A 16,212-nucleotide genomic window follows, 5' to 3' on the forward strand; every position below is an offset into this window, starting at 1 on the left:
TTCCTGCTGTTCGTCACTCTGATCTCCAAACCCTAACTGTGACTCAAACTTTCAGGCTCTGAGCTGAAGGGACCATGAGTTCCCAAAGAGAGACAGTAACAAGCAGGAGGCAGAGGCAATGCCGGACTAACACCTCAGCATACCGCTGCTCTGCTTGAGGTATCCTGTAGTTATGGGCAGCATGCAAGATGGGATGAAAGATCCTGCCAGCCCAGTATCTTGTCTCTGAGTGCAGTCAGCAACGCATACTTAAGAAAGGGTGATCAGGACAGGACAGGTACAAAAAATTCCTTCTCTTGGCTGACCTTATTTATCAGTTTAAGGACTTCCTGCACTGGTGATTGCATTCTGGCCATCATGTTTAATAACCATTGAAGGACTAATCCTTTATTAATTAATCCAACTGTTCTTAACTTGCTTATATTTGTGGCTTTGACAACATCCAGTGGCAATATATTTCATAATAAAATGATGTGCTGGGTGAAAAAGCACCTCAATATATTCTAAGCTTGTTTCTAGATGATTTGAGGGTGTTTTTCTCAGTTCTGATTTTGCAAAAAACAGTGAATAATGACTCCCTAACACATCACTTCATACCAAGGCTTCACCTTACGGAAGGACATCTTCTGCCTGCCTGTAGCACAAAACACACTCCTAGGTTAAACCCCTGGATAAGCCTAAGTAGCTAAGTGTAGATGGAAACACAAGATGCAAGTCTGCTTTGACCAGTGCTGTTATATGTCCCCTCCAGGAGGACTTCTGAAGAGCTCCACTGAACTACAGAGTGTTTTCAGTCCTAGCCTATTTTCTGTTTGAAAGATTTTGGTTCACTCACCTGTCAGGGTCCTCTGGCTACACTCACTAGCCACTGTACTCAGCTGGCTGGCAGGGAAAGGGTTTCTCTTTCCATCCCCTTGTGCAGTCTCACCACTACTACAGGCCACAGCGTCACCATCTTCTTTGTGCACCAATGTTTGTTCCTTTGGACCCAAATCTTGAGGCAAGTTCATTTCCTTCACTGCTCGTAAGTGATGATGGTTTTGGCTCTTAGCAGCAGCTTTGCCTCTTCTTAATTTGCTTCTTGCTGCAGTGCTCTTTGACCTGTTCTGAGCCCTCTTTGCTGCCTCAGTATCCCCAGCTTTTTTCTTCGCTCTACCCAAAAGATTTGCCCACAACTCTTTAAAATCATTGTCCTGTTCATCCATTGGCCTGCAGGTTCCCAGTAACACTGTGGCCTAACGACACTGTGAGGACGGGAGGGCAGGGAAGATAGCAGAGTCAGTTCAGGTCTGCATCCTCCGTGACCTGCAATTTTCACCAAGTGAAAATTCCACCTTCCACTACCTCAAAGATCTCCATTCTCCAGACTTCAATGAGGTCAACACAGTGGGTACTTCTCCACTTTTCTGACAGTTCATTCTTCCACACTTAATTCACAGCCATTTAGTAGAGCACATTCTCTCTCCAAGGACCCCACTTGCTTTCGCACATAATGCATTGACAAGTTGGTTCTTCAGAGGTCTCTAGACCATAAGTTAAGCACCTCAGTTCGTACAGAGCATGCATAGGATCTTCGTGATATGCTATAGGGCTTCAGAAAGACACTTAATAAAGCCCTTAAAGAAATAAAAAAAGGTGATTATGTCGGATGGTATATGCATATACATTGTGGGGCAGGGCTGGGGTAGAACTCTGAAGGAGGAGAGAATTTGTATAAAATAGTAAGATAAGAAAAAGCACGTATTGACCCAAAACACTATCACTATAATTGTACTACAGACATGTACAAGCCACATAAGGAAAGAAGAGGAAAGCATTCAAAACAGGTATCTGATACTGGGTAGGCTTTTGTCCTGGAGCTCAGGATTTGAGACTGTCCTTTTTTTATATGCATTCATACTTACATTTATATAACACAAGACCAGGGAATGCAGCAGTGGAGGAAAAAAACAATGTCCTTCAGATCAAGCAGCTATTCTAGAGAGTAAAATTCTGCTTTGCGACACAGCAGCTTTAAAGAGGAGAGCCCAACCTCATTTTGAGCAGTCAGTAAAGGCAGTTTCTGGCATTTCAGAAGGGTTTCTGGGACAAGTCTGAGAACAACTCTATCAAACATGTTCATCCTTTCCCTCCTCTTACCTCCATGGTTGCTCACATTCAGGATTAGCTCTCCTGCTAATACTGAACTCTTCCTCTGAGTACTCAATACACCATGGCACTTACCGTGTTTCACAAACTGCTGTCAAATACACAAAGTAAACAGACTAAGCAAATGGTATTTTTAAATTAGTTTCTTAATCTTTTCAGCTACAGTAAGAACAGCAGTACTAGCTAGGGATTACTTGGAACAGCACTAGATACAACGTCCAGATGGAAATGCCATCAACCACCAGGCAACATTAAAACTAGATCTCTATTCTTAGACATTTTGATTGTCCTCTTCTTCCTAGTCCTAAGTTCACTATGGTTCTGGCTATTTTACCAGAGGTTTTATATTGCTCCCAGAACCTATTTCTTTCAATCCTGAACTGCAGTGTTTCACTTGGAATGGCAGCAGCTGTGGTTCAGTTTCTCCAGTAAAGCTCTGGGCACAGAAAGACTCAAAAAGCAGGAAAAACACATGCAAGATTGTTTTCTCAAATGGCTTGGCTGCAGACATGTGAGGCTAAGGAATGCTGGTTACACACTTTCATGGGTCAGCCTTTCCTATAAGCAATTACAGATGTTAATGGATTTATTTATTTTAAACTCGGGCTCCCAAACCAGCAGAGGATTTTGCTGTGAATCTTGGAGTCGTTTCCTGTTAGACAGAAACTGAAGTTTTATGTAGCCAGTTCATAAATTTGATTTTCCTGGACAGAATCTTGGTGTAGTTATCACTATAAATTGACCATTTTCTTCTAAGTAGGAGACAGCATGTGGAGAAAAACAGAATCTCAGATCCTCCGTGGCTTCAAATACCTCTCACAGACACATTCGTACTGTCATATTATTTCTAAGGGGTTCCTGATATTAAACTTTGAAACAGATCAGCACTTTTGTGTTTGCAATCAATGTTCAGTGCCCCAGGCAGACCAAGTCAGACATACAAATGATGCAAAACTAAATAAGAATTTATCTGTCTTACTCCTCCCTTTCCAGACTTGTATTTACAGGCTCCCGCTCTGTTCAGCATCTCAGTATTTCTGATGCTGCTGCTATTGGTGTACCTAAGAGCCAGCTTTGGCACCAGTCTGTACAGCTCGAAAAGTAATGGCTTTGAAAATAATTTATTTCAGTATAGTATTCAATTAATTTTGGAAGATTTTAGGACTCAACGAATCACAAAGCTGATCAAATAAAATAAACAGCAGCACTTACCTATCCACTTAGATGCCCAATCTATAGCCCAGTTGTGCCCTTCAACTAAACGTGGATCAGCAAAATGGTACAAAGCAGGACCAATAAGAATGAAAGATGGAAACTGGAAAACAGACAGAAAAGGTTAGATTTAGTGTCTTTTGTACGGACTGCTCTTTCTGCTGAAGCTGCAAGTTGCAGGGGGAGGGAAACAGCAATAACACATGCTCTAATGGTGCTAAGTTCTGCCACCTCCATTGACCTGTGTACCTGAAATATGTAGGTGAGTTAGATGCATTGTGCAGGGTCTGCTCAGCTCAGCCGTGTGTCCCCAGCAGTGAGCAACACCGCACGCCACTGCAGAAAAAGCCCAGAACCCTTCAGAAGGCAGAACAGGTCAGACAGACTGGATAAAGCTGAGGAACCTGGTCTGACCCCATACCTGACCCTGCTTTGAGCAGGACATTGAACTAGAGACCTCCTGAGGTCACCTCCAGCTTGAGTTATCCTATGATCCTACAAATAGTCTGTCCTTGTCTTTTCCATTTGGGACTAATTTTGTTTCCTGGTAACTTTCTTTTAACCAGAACCACAACAGTTAACAGAAGTCCATCAGTGTTACTATCATAACCCTCCAGCCATATAACACCCTCACCTTTTTGATCCTGCCATTTTTAGGCTCACAGGCATCTACTGAATTGAGTTCCCTGGTTTAACTGAAAAAATACAGGAGAAAGTATCCTTTTTCATCAGTTCTGTTTGCTTCCTTTGTACTTCATTGACTGTCTACTGTTGAGACAAGGAGGACAGAAGCTCTAAATCCACTCTCTTTAGACCACTCAGTATCTTATTAAATTATATGTATCACATCCTCCAGTGTCTGTGCTCTAAAATAAGAGTCCCAGTCTTTTCTCTTTTCCTAGGAGAATCTTTCCTGACCCTTAATCATCTCCATCAGTATTCCCTGAACTTCCTTCACTCTCCATTGCTTTTTCTGAGACACACTGACCAATACTGCAGACAGCAGATTGCTGATACTGCTTATGAAGTTTTATGTTGTTCACATTCCTTCCCTATCCAGGCCTCACAGATCCTAAAATCTTCTTTGCTTTGTTTTGAAAGCACGTTCTTGTTGAGCAAAGGTTTTACCTGAACAGAGAAGCCCAGGGCTCTTTCAGGACCTGGTATCATTAAGGTATTCCCTATGATTTATCTCTTATGCCACCCCCATGCTCTACTTTACACTCCTCCACACTGAAGTTCATGATCTACTGTGTTACCTGCAGCTCGGAGCCTGCTGGAACCACCTCTGATCTCAACTGAGCTGAAAAAGCTGCGTCACTGCCCAGTGGGACCACCAGGCACACGCCAAGACAGATTCGGAACGAACCCGTGGATGCTCTTTGCTACCTTTCATCCAGTTTCCTTTCTCAGATCGTTTACCATTCATGATAATTCTTTATCTCTTTCCCCTTCTCAAAGGATTTCTGAGCAAGCTACATTAATACCTTCTTTATTTCCCGATTTGTTGACAAATTCAAACCACTCCATTAGACTACTGAGAGACAGTCTACTGGAGAAACTAGGCTACCATGTCGATAAGATGCTATCAGGTTAAAAATATATAAATGACAGACATCCACGAATAAATTGCTGATCATTTCAACCAGTTTAATAGGTACATATAAAAGACTTACTGCCTTGTAATTACTTAGTTCAATCACAGAATCCTTCTTAAAAAAAATCCCAAACAATAGGTAAAACATCTGCTACCCTCCCACCTTTCAGAGCAGCTTCTCTTTTAACAACTGAAAGCGTATTTCTACCAGCAGTCCAATCACTTGACATTATCTCTTCTGAGCTCTCAAATATACAACATCTGGGCCTGCTCACTTGCCTCTTTAAATTGTCTATTTGTTCCAGGAACAATTCTCCTGCCATTTCAGTCTCCAAGAACATGTTATCATTTTGGCTAGAAAGAGTAGATCAATGCTGGGTAGACCTCAACAACTTGTACCCAGCAGATACCTTCTCCCCTCTTGACCCCCGCAGTGGTGCCTCAGTACACACCCTCCTCAATTGCTCATCTTTAAAGAAAGCCTGAATCTATACCTTCAAAAAAAGCAAGTGCCGTGCTACCTTGGGAGCAATTTCCTGGGTTTCACAAGAAATACTAGGGGAAGTCGGATTATTTAACATTAGAAAGCGAGGCAAAAAGTAACCTGATTTTTTTTTCATACATACCATTTCCTTGTGGTGAAAGTACAAATCACCCCATTCTGCAGACAGATCCTCTCCCCCCCCTCTCCACCAGTGAAACAGCCTAACAGGCGGCTGCATTCCTAACTGGGTGTAGGAAGACACGGTGCTGAGTGTGCAGCACCCGTCTCCGCTAGACAGGAAACACGGAGTGAGGCTGTGCTCTGCGTGCCAGGCAGAGTGGGTTGCTGCAGGAAGCATGGCACCTTTCTCATCAGGAGCACCTTCTCCCACTTCCTTCACCAGCAAGATCAACATAGGAGTGGTCCTGACAGTCCTGTAAGGCTGGCCAGAACTTAAGTGAAAGTCAAAGAATGAGATCAAAGTGACTGATATCACCTCAGTCTTCAGAAATGAGTTAACTGCCACGGCCTGTATGAACCTAGGTTGCTAATTACAGCGTGCTGACAGCAGACAGGATGATGGGACGCATGCTGTTGTGTTGGCACTGGAAGTTTTATCGCCCCTCTCCCCTTCTCCTTTTTTGAAAGCTGCAGCCTGAAGATCTGAAGGTTGGTAGCAAAACTTTCAATCAAGCCAGTCCAAATACTGCAAAGGGAAAGAATTTCTGTAGTGTTTGTTCTGGAAACCACATGAAGAAGGCAGTCCCTAGGGATTCTTCCAGACCAAATACTGTAACAAAAAATCTTCCTACAGGTTCCTGATGGAGAAGAACCTACGTGTCAACAGTATAACTTCTGAAAAAGCATATTATCCTCCATACTTTTAGAGACTCTCTTCACTAGAGCCTGTTCTCTCCAGGTTCCTGCACTAACCAATACCTTTATCACAGTCACTACTCTACAAAGACACAACACTAGATCTCTACAGTGCAGGGTCTCTGTGTTTGTCAAAGTGCAAATAAATTAACGCTGAGGACAGCAGCACTTGTTCTGTGAGGAGAAAACAAATGTAAGTGCAGAACAGGAATTCAAAGCCAGGTACCAACCCTCCTCTCCTCGTCTCTGCTGGCTTTCCTGTGCCAGAAAAGGATAACAAAACCAGACGTGGAAAATAGGAAATGACAAATTAACTCAAGTCTATGTAAGCAAGGTAATGATAGCTAGGAAAATCATAATCAGATTCTAACGAGCAATCTTAGCAATGACCAGTATCAATGTCTACCTGACACTACCCACCTCTATTACTGACATCCCATCAGAGTACCACGCTCACGTTTCTTTTAAAGACTACACCTCCCCCTGCTAGTACCTTGTACATATGGTAAAGCGTTTCATAGCCAGTAAAAAATCTATCACATTCCAGACATGAATTTTAAATCACTACTTACATGACAAAATGTCCCTCTACCTTTCAAACGCTGTAGAAACTACCCTTACTTTAGGAAGCACTTCACTGAAATAAATAGAGAATTCTTACTTTATACCTCCTCTGGAAGGATAAAGGGGAAGTGAACATAAAAATAAAACCTAACGGTTGCTCAGGTGCAAATGCTCATGGCTTGTATGCAAACACAGTAGCATACAAATCAGAAATATATACAGCTGGTGTTTCAGAAATGCTTATTTGATTTGACTGAAAACAACAAAAAAATTCTTAATTTAAACAGAAAAATACAATTGAGAATTAAGGACTGAATAAAAACATTTCACTAGAGGCCTCAAAAATCAATAAAGACAACAATACTTATTAAAACCTAATTTTGTTTTCAGAGAAAGAAAAGTAATCAGAGTAATAATAAAAACAAATATGTAAAATAATATCATGATAAGGGAATTCAATAGCACTGAATATAAACAAAGAATTGTATTAAAATGAGAAGGAGGTAAAATTACATCAGATTAGTTTTCTGGTCAGAAAAGTTAAGGACTTTCAAAAAGATTTTTCGGTGTACATCAAAACCAAAAAAGAAAAACCTACCAAGGCCGCTAGATCATCACAAAACAAACTGTAAAACTGCTAATACTGAGAATACACAGAAATATTCATATAATATCCATCCCATGATGTTGATGAAAGTAGCCTACTCTAACAGTAATCCAAAGCATACTGAACAGCAGCTATTGAAGGTGTTTCTGTCAACAGAATCAGACCATTTGCAAGCAGAAGTCACTGTGATTTTTCAAAAAGGACAATTAGAGAAGTAAACACCCATCCTTCAGACTGAGATTAATGCCAGCTGGTTAAAGAAATGGCTTACATGGGAATTGATGAATAAAGATGGATAATAAAATGAATAACAATCAACACAGTTTTGTGAAAACCAAGATCTCCTATGTTAAGCTAATACCTTTTTAATGAGACCCGTGTGTTAACAGAGGTGTCATTCTTTTGTAAACCATTAAAGAAGTATCGAGGGACAAAATTATTAATTAAAATCTTACAAAATCAATACAACACATGTAAAATTATTAAAATGTAGCTAGATAGGTTTCAAAATGCAACTGCAAACAGCAGTCATTGAGCACACATGTTTCTACCACCATCCCACAGCGATTAACTCTGTGCCTATCTTGTTTTCTATTATTTAGACTTAGGAAATGAGTTAGGAGAGACATAAACCACCACTGATCAAGCTGTCTGATGATGCAGAGAAAGGAAATGTTAGATAGTGTTGATGACAGACAGAGGCAGAAGGATGCAGAACACTTGGTAAACTAGCACAAAGCCATCGTTCTGGGACAAGGCCATACCTACAGGATAGGTAAATCTATCCTGGGAAGCACTGACTACAAAGGCGTTAGGAGTCCAGACAGATAATCAGAACAATGGCAGGTCCCTATATGAGTGTGGCCATATCGATACATATACTGTAACAGTAAAAAGGTTAATTTCCTTAGTGGTGAAATTGTTACAGTGAACCTACAGCACGATTCATTCAAAGAGGATGCACTGCCCACAGGTCATACAGCACCAGTGGCATATGGCTTAGGAAAGGGGCTGTTCCAACCTGCCTTTTCAGTGCCCAGTACAGAGCCTTACCCAGCTCATCATTCTTTCAAACTGACCACAACGTGACCTTATCCCAGGTGTCTGAGGCCACTCAGATACATATAAATTTTACCATGTCAGGCAATTCCATCATTTTATAGTTCAAGAATGGAGAAATCAATGTTATGGATGTTTGTGGCAAGAAAATCAACTGAATAATTAATGAAAAAGGGAATATAAAGAGAAATAAGAACACTTTCATGTTAAACTCAAGCCATTTCTCTACAGGAAGACACTGTTATACTAAAGGGCATGTTCACTTAAAACAATGGAAGTTCTACCCATACTATTTTTTCCGAAAAAGTGTAGCTTCTGATTTGTAATTATGTCAAAGCGTATCATCACAAAAGCCAAATACAAACCAAAATTTACCACAGTATCTTGATTTCCCTGCATTCTCTAAAAGAGAAAGATGCTTGCTTTGAAAAGGTGACCAAACTCATCATGGGCTTCTACAGGTGGTCTAATAACGTATCTTTTACACTAACATTTCATTAATGTATAACAATTAATAACTTGCTCTCTTCTCAGCTAAAATCACATGTAAGACCTACAGTAAAATACACAACATAGTACTTCGTGGACATGTTGCTTTATGACGTTTCCGTGCTATCAGATGTGTTCTCCATACTCCAGCGCCTGTCATAAACAGGCTTAGTTTACTGTTCTGAAAATATATTTTAAAATTTCTTCCTATTAAAATATTTTCTTCTTTTATTAACTGAGTTCCTTCACCTGCTCAATATCCAAATACACTGGTACCTAGAGACTTGCTGTGAGTGCTCTGGGAAACTCTGGTATCATACCAATGATCTCAGGGATGCATAAATGCGTATCTTCCACGAACAACTACAATAACAGCAAGAGGTCAACTCTCGGACAACAACGTAAATTTCTCTGTGTTTAGCTCTCAGGAAAATCCTTTCCAGAAACTCTGGACAAGGGCCTTGAATTCAACTGAGGACCCTGAAGCATAGTTTGAGTTTCACTAGCATACAATAATGTGTCAAACATCCTTGTTTAAATTGCTATTTTCTACCATTTTACAGTTTCTTTGGAAAAAAACTGTAATGAAAATTGACCCAGTGGGAAAAGCAAATGCTCCAAAGACCTTGAGGTCCATTTTCCTCCAAATGTAAAGCTTATGATAAAAATTCTGTTTCCAGTCTGCCTCTGACACATCTGTATAGTGTAAACCAAGACTTCTGCCTATCCAGAAAACTATTTTAATCCAAACAGCAAAATCAAAGGCAAGAAGGGGGACCAGGAGGGAGATGAAGAATAGGATCTTAAGTAGATAGGAAAGCCAACCACACAAGGGTCTTGTTTTGTAGTTAAAACAGTGACTGCACCCAGCTTGTGATTTTTTTAGAGTTTATACAGGAGCCAAAAGACTGAGCACCAGTCAACGTTACTGCCTTTGGGCTTTACTAGAGTCAAACTATTTAGCGCAAATAATGTATGTTTTTTCCCAGCAAATGCGTAATTTCTGCTTTATTTAAAACCAGCATGGTTACAAGAGGCACCTGTGTATCTGCAGGACTGGGGACAAACTGTTGTCAGTAGAACAGCTGACACCCACCGTTTCCCCTCAAGGCAGGCCCATATGGTGCTCCTCGTGCCCCCAGGCCTGGAAAAGAAAGATAAAATTCCATATTGCTTCACGAAGCAGCCAGCAGATTCCTCAGAATTGCTTTCCCTGATAACACTGCTTGAAAGAAGTTTGAAACGGGATGCATTAAGCAGTAAAAAATAAAAAATTGATCTTCCTAGCAGTCAATGCATGCTTAAACTCTCGTAATCAGGCCTTCCATTGAACAACTTTGCCTTTGCTTTATGACCGAATTTTTGCTTTTGATGCCACGTTAACATCACGGATGGAGGCTTCGCCCTACCGAACTGCTGCAGCGCAGCAACGAGCGAGCCATCTGAACCCAGCCTGCGGTCCCCTAACGCGTCAGCGCTTCAAGGCCACGCTCACAGGTGCCCCAAGGTTTCTGCTCCCAACTGCAACTGTGATGGGCCCCTGAGGGTGAACGGCGGGGCTCACCTCAGGCCCCGCGCCCCGGCAGGGCCAGGGAGGCCTGCGGTGACCGGGCCCCGCGGCTCGCGCCTGAGCCGCACCCTGTCCCACACGAGGGACCCTCCTCCCGCTCCTCCGGCGGATGACGCCGCACCACTGACGTCCAATCTGCATGCAGATTACGTCGCACCCTGAGGCTGGCATCACCGCGTCGTCGGAGGAGACGCCTGCCCCAAGACTCGTCGCCACCGCCTCCCCGCCAGCAGATGGCGCGGCGCCGCGCCGCGCTCATGGCGCCGGCGTCATGACGTCACGCCGTCAGCCGCGGCGCGGCTCGCACGGCTGCGGCTGTCACAGAGCTGCCCCGCCCGCCCGGCCCGCCGCCCCGGCCCGCTGCTGACCTCTCCGCCGCGGCACAGGCTCCCGCGGCTCCTCGCGCCCCGCCGCCACGGCGGGGAGACCCGATACCCAGCCGGAGCGCATGCGCGGGGACACCAACCGTCTCTCTCGCCCCGCAACGGGCACGGTGCGCATGCGCGAACTTTGCCGGCGGGACGCTGACAGGGACCTCGCGCATGCGCGCACGGCGAGGGCCGCACCCTCCCCGCGCAGGCGCGCAGGCTTCCCGCCAATGGTTGCTATGGTGATCCCCCCCCCCCTCCCCGTTCCCTGCTCGCACTCTCCCCTCAGCGGGGCTCGGCGGTCGCAGCTCGCCTGGTCAGCGGGGCACGGAGGCGACCGGGGTGCTCCTCGCCCCGGGGGAACGGCCGGGAGCCTCCCCCAGGGCAGGCAGAGGCGCCTCCCGAGGCGAACCCGGCCTGAGGCGGGCAGTGCGGCGGCCACCGGGGGCGGCCGTGCTCCAGGGGAAGTGGCGGCGGGCCCGGCCGCGTCCTGCGGCCTTGCAGCGCGTCAGGGCCTCAGCCGAGCCCGGCCCCAGCCCGGGCGAGCGTAAAATGCTGGGGCGGTTGATTAGGGCCTCGGCTCCGATTATAACTTAGGTAAATAACTAGTCTGGAAAAAATACCACCGAAAGAGGAACGCATAGAGCTTAGCATTCCTTGTTAGTATTTTTAAAGAATTCGAATCTATCTAAATACTACTCCATAGAAAAATATAAATTGTAAATAGGGAGAGAAATACATGCCACCTGATCATGAGCATAGAACTATCATTTCAAGTCACTCTTCACATCTACAACCCAAGGTACACGTGCGCAGGCTGCAGAGCTGCAGCTGAAGCCCGCTGTAATTGTAATGCTGTGGGGTTATAATCAATGCTGTGCTGCTCATACAGAAATTAATGGAAGTACTGAAATTTCAAGGCAAAGAATTAAGTAGCTCAAGCTTTTACCGAGCTTATCTGTCAGAAGAAAGAGCATTGCCTTTTTATTTCGTACTTCTTACTACCTGGGGTTGAACAGGAGAATGGATGCCATTTTTTCACTATATTCAGTTCAGGCTCAGAGACCTCATACTGAATATTAACTTGGAGTCAGGATCAACAATCATTTCCTCCAAATGAATAGTTAATTGTGGCCAAAGGTCTGCAGGTGTAAAATCGCCAGAGGTGCGGTGGGTGCGCGTAGGGCTCGTACACTGCATTTGCATTTTGAATGCACGTTTTGTGCATTCTTTCTCAACGCTTGGTACGGATGCGGCAAGAACCAAAATCACTCCTGGGTAACATTTCTTAACAGGCCAAGAGGCAGCGGGAAGGGGTTGAGCGGCACACAAAACATGCTGGGGCTGATACTCTTATTAGTTTGCTTAAAAAACATCAAGATAGGCACTTTACTAGCAAACACAAAGCACTAGTTCTAATTGTGAGCAGTATAATGGCTCCTTTACCCATAACATTTATTTTTCCATAATTCTATCTTGAGCCATAATTTGGCATCACTAAAGGAAACTGACACTGTCATAGCATTGCTTGTTTGGAAAGCTTATAGAAAAAACATTAACTACAACTTTTAAAATGGAACAAGCTCCTGAGGCACCATGCTTTTTCACTTCCAGCAAAGCAATTTAACTTTTAACCCATGCTAAATTAAAACAATTTTAGCTGGAAACCCTTGAATTTTAAGCACAGAATCAGTGCCCCTGGTGATTTTGACAGGACTGATGGGTGTTATTTTTTGCAGTGAATCTCCCCAGGAGATGCAGTGTGCCCTTGTCAGTATGAGAACCCAAAACTGATATGAAGAAATCCTTTCGTTTGTGTCTTTCAACACTTCTGCTGGTTTATTCAAGTGCCTTCTCAAGTTGCTACACTCACAGGAATTAGAAGCACTCTGAAAAAAATCCTGCAAGAACTTGCAAGCGAACGTTGCACAAACATACTGAAAAATACTCCGGTTATGATGTACTGAGACACGGTGTTGATTCCACAAGGACGACTAAGCCAAGTCACAGTAACATTTTGTTGCACAATACCCTAAATGTGAACTGAATTCAAAAGCACCAAATACTTAAAAGAATAACCCGAACTAAGCATTGGAGAAGCAGGAAACTTAATTTAGGGAAGAGAGCTTATCCCAAGCAAACCGAGCTTTGCCTTCATATCCTCACCTGTATTTTCAGGTGAGTTGAGGCCGGGACCAAGCGGGTGAGGCAGAACCTGACAAGCAGTGCAGGTAAAACATCAGCTTTCCGCAAGCACCAGCTCACGTTCCCGTCCTGCCAGCTACGGCACAGCACGGCTGGTATCGAACCCGAACGTCCGTGTCCTGCCTGGGAGGTGCTGCTGAGGTGGGTACCAGGAGGACTCGGAGAAGCATCTCCACAAGGCGCTGGACAGCCTGCAAACCCCATCACACACCTGCAGTCGGGGAAACCGCCCATCGGCGCTCAAAGCAACACTGAACACAGCAAACATGCCTTCAGCCTGACCAGCCTCCACATCGTGGCTGCCAGGCAACGCTGCAGCCTCCAGCTCTTCTACTGCATTTCATGTAGTCAGACGCAATTTTCTATTCCAAAAGTGCTGAGGCACCCAAGAAAAGGGCCCCTGAGAAAGGTGAAACACATAACATGCACAAGCATCTGCTTTTTTACCACTTGAATCCTTTAAAGCTTACTGTGCTCAATGTGAGGAGTGCAGACACCCTGAGCCTTGCTGATTTGCGTAAATGCAGCCTTTTAAAAGTCTGCATTGAAAAGAACCAAAGGAATTGTGGTATTTGCAATACAGGCAGGTTCAAAAGCACCAACATTTAACAGTATGTACTGGGTCCCAAATGGGTATCTGTTTCACAGGACATTTCAAGGCCTCTGGCCATTCCTAAAGGCAACAAGGACGTGGTTGCTGCAACAGGCTCTATTCGCTACTCATACCCAACACCAGCTAGAAGACACAGCCACAGTTACAGGTATAGAGAGGAGAAGCAGCTCTCCCAAAATCAGGCAGCTGATCGGAGGCAGACTATCTCATTCACCATGTAGACCTACTGGACTTCTGCAAGCAATTTTTTAATAATTCACTTTTTCTCCCCACCAGGGAACTGCTCTGTATCAGAGCTGGCACAGGGCCCCGGTGCTTTAGACTCTACTATGAAAATCTTGGCTTAATTTAATGCATGCTAGTGGTACCCTCCCATGAATTGCAACTGTATAGATGCAGGCAGGTCCCTGAAATAGCAACACTTCTGATACACGTTGTGAAAGACAGGGTATTTACTATCACACTTTCATTTTGAGCCATCTCTGCAGAAAACGATGATTATGGAACTTGTGGACGCTATTGCCAATACTAAAATGTTTTTAAAATAACTGTGCTTGAATTTGCTGTGCAATGGTATTTATAGTAAATATGTAAATATGTTTATCTACATATCTATGAATACACACGTTATGTATTATATATACGTATACATATTTATCCCCAGAATGCTACAGTCAGCATTTCTCAAAATTTGTGTTTCACTTTGTTATCTCTGCTCAATCTGATGGGCAGATCTACTGATCTGCGTTAAGACTTGTAAAGCTGGTAGCTCTTTGGCAGCTCCAGATTAACTTTTTAAAGCTTTCGATACAAATTGATTCAATCCAGGTCAGCAGTGACCAGAGAAGCAGCCATAGAGGCCAATTCCAATGAGTAATGTTTAGGGTTTGCATTAATTTATTGCGTTAATCCGCCCTTCTCATGGAGTTTGGCCATGCTGGATGACAGAGCTCGGTGCACTGAGTCTCCTGAAAGGGCAAAACAAGCGACAATGCAGCATTTGCCTCAAGAACAAGTTTGTTTTGTTTTCCTGTAAAGTGTGAATTTTGGGATGGTGCATGCCACTATATCCATCTTCTCTTGTAAGCCTGCCAGAAAAATAACGCATGTTTCCATTCAGCAAGCCACACAGCACAAGTTAGAGTGTGCATGTCAAATTAACTTGTTATAAACCAAAATTTGTCTTGTTCTCCTGGGAGGTTAAATGAATTATAATTTCCAAGAAGAATCGCCATAATTCAGTAAAGAAACTGGGCATTAAACATACTAAGATTCTCTAAACACATTAAAAATACAGTACCCAACTAAAAAAAAAAATCCACATCCTTTGATTTCTTGAAGCATATTGCAAAATAACTTAGAACACTTGTTTTTTAAAATACCTGCTAAACCACTTGAGACAGAACAAGCCAGTGATTGAGATACATTAGTGAAACAAAAGTCAGGTTGAATCTCCCTCCGCCTCCCATCACAGCTCTGACTTCCTGAGTTTCTAAGGGTTTAATTTGGGACAGTTCCATGAAGGATTTACTTACTGATTTATTTCTGGATCAGGTTTTAACCCCAATTACCCCTCATTTACTTGGGCTGCAAAAGGAGAACCAAGCTTTGCTTGGTTTCACAGACTGCTTCTTTGTTAACTACTGTTACCTGACCTCAAATCCCTTGCAGATCATATCTTGACATTTGGAATAAAGTTGGACAGATATGTTTAATGGACAATTCATTACAATACCTTTTGCTGTATAGATTTAAGAAGAGGAGGAAACTCTGCTGCTTTCACCATTTTTTCATCCTTCCTGCTGCTGTAAATAGATGAACAGCAATGAGACCATCAGGAGTCCTTACAAATGTAAGTACTTACAGAAGCCTTTGGCCCTTGCCAACTACTCCATTTCGACCAGGACTGACGGCAGACTTTTTTACCCATTCCCACCTGTTCACACTCCAGACTGTCTCCAGGAGGAGTGTGATGAGAAGGGGCTTGTGATTCGAGATAAAATTCTTGCCAGAAGGGGCTCCAGGTCTGACAGTGGGAGAAAGCACCAAGGAGCATCCTTCTGTCATGGGTGAGAATGGGAAAATGACTGTCCATGCAGATAAACTTCCCTCTTGGCCTGGACTGTGTCGTAACCACAGCATCGGCCACTAGGTGTTCTAGAGAAGATGGAGGTTAAGTGTGAAGGGGGAGGTAAAGGAGAAACAAAAGATGATTCTGATTGCAGAGGGAGAACGAATGACTTTTTTTTTTTTTCTGGAAGAAAAGCTTCCTTCTGATGAAAGAAAAGGAAAACCCACATTTAACCCACTCCAGAAGCATCAGGAGGTGAGCTGTTCTGGGTTGAGAAAGATAGCAAGATAGATTTTAGCATGCCATTCTCTTCTTCCCAAGCAATAGGGGAGACAACCAGCTGAAAAGG

General features: G+C 43.5%; 1 protein-coding gene across 10 annotated transcripts in view; it reads right to left on the reverse strand.

Moving 5' to 3' along the window:
- SLX4 (SLX4 structure-specific endonuclease subunit) overlaps window positions 1–11,102 on the reverse strand; it is a 34,073-nt gene extending 22,971 nt beyond the window's left edge. For 3 of the 10 annotated variants that reach the window (XR_012044988.1, XR_012044980.1, XM_072878269.1), the window contains exons 1-5: window positions 10,975–11,102; window positions 10,133–10,180; window positions 3,361–3,463; window positions 2,140–2,239; window positions 836–1,616 (exon numbers count right to left, since the gene is read on the reverse strand). Coding sequence is in view for 1 of the 10 variants with exons in the window: in XM_072878269.1 (XP_072734370.1) it covers window positions 836–1,205 (370 nt within the window). In the remaining 9 variants the exon portion in view is untranslated. Of the gene's footprint in view, window positions 1–835; window positions 1,617–2,139; window positions 3,337–3,360; window positions 3,464–10,076; window positions 10,181–10,445; window positions 10,540–10,600; window positions 10,650–10,763; window positions 10,786–10,974 lie in introns of those variants that run through there. The other 7 variants (XR_012044984.1, XR_012044981.1, XR_012044985.1 and 4 more) reach the window with 7 other exon arrangements.
- Window positions 11,103–16,212: the final 5,110 nt, after the last annotated feature.

Source organism: Ciconia boyciana, chromosome 13 (assembly GCF_034638445.1).
Source record: "Ciconia boyciana chromosome 13, ASM3463844v1, whole genome shotgun sequence".
Taxonomy (NCBI): Eukaryota; Metazoa; Chordata; class Aves; order Ciconiiformes; family Ciconiidae; genus Ciconia; species Ciconia boyciana.